This window comes from Chondrus crispus, genomic scaffold (genome assembly GCF_000350225.1).
Source record: "Chondrus crispus Stackhouse genomic scaffold, scaffold_11, whole genome shotgun sequence".
NCBI lineage: Eukaryota > Rhodophyta > Florideophyceae > Gigartinales > Gigartinaceae > Chondrus > Chondrus crispus.
In genome coordinates this window covers 162,875-166,617 of record NW_005178983.1, presented here as the reverse complement: position 1 = coordinate 166,617, position 3,743 = coordinate 162,875, and the positions used below count along the sequence as shown (strand labels likewise).

General features: G+C 51.7%; 1 protein-coding gene; it reads left to right on the top strand.

The window, feature by feature from the left end:
* The first annotated feature begins 892 nt into the window (after positions 1-892).
* CHC_T00001712001 (hypothetical protein) lies at positions 893-1,961 on the top strand. XM_005712831.1 is given in 2 exon segments: positions 893-1,603; positions 1,604-1,961. The coding sequence occupies 1 exon segment, from the start codon at positions 893-895 to the stop codon at positions 1,601-1,603; it is 711 nt and encodes a 236-aa protein (XP_005712888.1). The 3' UTR covers positions 1,604-1,961.
* Positions 1,962-3,743: the final 1,782 nt, after the last annotated feature.

Here is a 3,743-nt window from a genome sequence, read left to right as displayed (position 1 = left end):
CCTCGTTTACTCGTCGTCGCTCGTGGGTTAAGTATGTCCTGTATAGGACAGACTGTCCTGTGCGGTCAGACAACGACTGCGGCTTCTGCCAAGGTCGTACCACGGGTACAACAACTGTACAGGTGGCACCCATAGAGCTGTACAAGAAAAATTGGGGAATCCACCTGGCCTTCACTCACAGGGCCACTGCCGTGAATGAGATTGTTTCTCGAAATTTCTATTGGCGGTGCACAGCGACCCGTACGCCCCCGCTGTCCACGTCATGTCGCCGGCACTCACGACGGCAGAGTATTGCGACGGCATCAGGTGCGCCATCCCGGCAACAGCAAGAGTGGGCGTATTCGCGTCTGGCAAGAAGCCGCCAAGGCTCAAAACTGGATTAAAAAAAGAGAGAGGCGTGTTGACACGCCGCAGTTGATAGCTTTCAACTCTACCTTTGGCTATCAACTCCACCCACCTGCCGAAAGAATATATGAACGTTGCCGTTGGAATGACAGCGGTGCATAAAAAGTTTTCATTCAGGCAAGTCTGAGCTTTCATCGGAGTGCATGTCCGGAAAAGGGGCTTATTCTGAGCAACGGAAGCCCGTCCGGGCTCGTTTATTGGGCCGAGAGGGGAAAAGTCGCCATGGTCATGCACTGTCTTGCCGCCGGTGCCATGGCTACCTTCCGAAACGTACCGCTATGAATTCCATTCACCACGGCGTCACGCTTGTTGCGAAATCAATGTCGCCTCCAAGATTATTCAATTCCTTGGTAGACTTGCTGCCTGAGACGCCTTCCACACTGCGCCGACACCGTCACCTTCCCATTTACACTACTTAACCCAAACCTCTCTCTCCACTCTGGCCATCATCATTGTCGTAATCCCACGAACGACCTTCTTCTCTACCATGATGTTGCACCCACTGCTCCTCTCTCTCCTCCTCGGAGTCGCGCTTGCGCACACCTCGACCCCAATCCTGCCAGAGTCCAAAGTCAACTACGATCTTTTCCCAGTAACCTCTCGGCAGCAACGTGGCTGCGCCAGGGCCCCCTTTAAGTCATCGGTCTCTGGGTTTATTCGAGCATCGACGTTTGGCGTTTCTGTTACACGTGGCGCAACGGCAACGATAAGCTTCTCGATCACGCTCAGTGGAATCTCCGCCGTGGAAATGGCGAAGAAAGATGCGATCTACCAGAATATTCTCACAGGCTCCCTCAAGAAAACGTACATGAGGCGAAAGAATGCGTACAAGGGCGGTTTGAATTTGCCTTTCATGGCCGATATTGGCGCCGATTTGCGCCGACGCAAGTTGAATGGCGGGGAATTGCGGAAGAGCAGGGTCTCCAAGCAGCTGTTTGAGAGGCGTTTATGCGCAGTCTCCAAGATTCTCGGTGGAGTGAGGAGGGCGCGAGTGCAGATTCGCGGATCGAGAAGGGTGACTGGGACTAGCTTGATTCCTAGGACAGTGTATGGCTATGTGAAAGTTGCCAGAGTCACGAGGACTGACGGCAAGACGATCACGATCGTGAGCACAGACCCGAGGGATTTTGTCGTCTCCACGAGTGAAGGCATCGTCTCTGCTAGAGGGGTCGAGGGAGTGCAGGTTTCTCAATTGTAGAACTTGATCGATTTGTTGAAACGCGAATGACACCGCAACCCTCGTAACTGAATGCATCACTTGTGACGAACTGTCTTGAGACGCTAGGTGCTTTGCTTTCCTTTTGCATTAATCAATCCTTGCGGTTATACATCGTTAATGAGAAAGAAGAAAAGAACCCGTGGTTGAATAAATTCTAGTCGCGGAGCGTGTGGTTGTGATGTGCCTCTTTTCACGGAGAGAAGACCTCTGCCCTTTACTTTGCCTGCTTTTGCCAGCGAAACAAAGTGCTTCATCTCCTGAGCAATTCGCGCAAACAAAATGTTTACATCTTGGCCGAGAGCACCACGCGGTAAACAGTTAGGCTAAACAGTTTAGAGATTCGGTTCCCACGTGTTGCCACGAAACACACATCCAACACGTGGTGATGCATTTCAATGGAACGTGTTGGTTCGAATTTGGCTGCTGAAGTTACCCCGGAGAGGGGAACACGTGGAGCAGATATCGTCTGTTGCCTGAGGGCCTCCTTTGAGACAGCGGGCATGGTCAGTCATGTCGATGGTCAACATCAATGGTGCATTGTGTGTGCGTGTGCCTGTGTCTGTTGTGGGCACTACCCCACGTGTTATGAGAACACGGCATTGCAGGGGGGGGGTCTACGGCATGAGGCGACGCCCGTGCCAAACGCTTCTCCTCACCTTAAACTGAAACGCACCCTCTGCAGTGCTCCCTCTCTCCGCATGCCCTTGGGGACCTCGTCCGCAAAGCTGTCCACGGCCTTCCTCACCAATCCTGGCAGCAGCACCAAGGCCAGCTTCACTACGTCGTCCTCGCCGCGAAGCACGCCTGCAGATCATTCCGCCTCCCGCCCCGCGTGCTTCCCCCCTCGCGCACCACTGCCCGCGCCATGTTTCTCACACCGCACACGCAGGTGCGTGCGGCACGCATGTCGTTGCTCAGCATCCCAGATGCGCATGCCGCAGGTATCGAAAGCGAACGCTTTCCATTTGCGCAACTTGTTCTGCCTGTGGAGCCTTGCAATGGTCTGCACCTGAACATGCATTGACGATGCGGCGGCATGATACACCGATAAGCGCACGTTGGAAAAGCTGGAGGAGGTATGATCACTAGAGGCTCAGCCCAACGCAGGCACTTTTTTTTAAAGATAACCCAACAGCACAACGATTTGCTGATTCGCAATGTCTGGTCCCGGAGGAATAGGCTTTCTTTGAAGGTATATATTCTCACACAATATGAGCGATTTCTTAAAGTAGGGAGGACCCAATGAAGAAGATTTTCTCGACCCCTAAAATCCGGCATATCTTCATTCATCTCAGGGCCGTTCCTAACGACGAGCACGGTGTGCTAGCACGCAAGCGCCCTGAAACTTGGCATGAATGTATTGGTTGAAAAAATTATTGGAAATGCTTTTACTCCCGTTCAACCAATCCATTCATGCCAAATGTCAGGGTGCTTGCGTGCTAGCACACCGTGCTCGTCGTTAGGAACGGCCCTCAGATCGACGACTCCGGAACTCTGTCTCTCGGGGTCATTTTCCCCGGTTACTTTGCCGGCCGGGACGATACCCGCCGGGATGGGCCTTCAGGAACGGCTTGATCGTAGCAGGCAAGGCTGTTGCAGAGCGCTAGTAACGTCTTTGTGCAAAGGGAAGTGTCTCGAAAATGTGCATGCTTTGTCAAAAGGCATTGAAAAGTATTCTGAAGTTGAGCTATACTTTCGAGCGTTGCGGATATTCGAATCTACACCCAATAGTTGCAATTAGTGTCCATGTACAATTAGTGTCAGTGTACAATTAGTGTCCCGTGCACTATTTCAATTCTGGAGATCTGGCGATTGTGGCAAATAATGTCCGTGCACAAACAGTGTACCATACATTAGGTCTTGAGAGCAGTCACGGTCCACCACATCAGATATGATGTGGGCAGTGGAAAACAGAATGTCTACGAAATGACGTTTTCAATTGCATTTGCTTTAAATGATATCGCATATACAGCATAACCTCGTAAATCACTACAAATTGCCGAACTCGGCCTTCACTACAGTAATCCTTTCAGTTCCTCAGATATGCGACAAAAGTGAAGTTACAGCTCTTCCTCATCAGACATAGCACCTGCCCCTTGCGCATATGACCTGCTGGGCA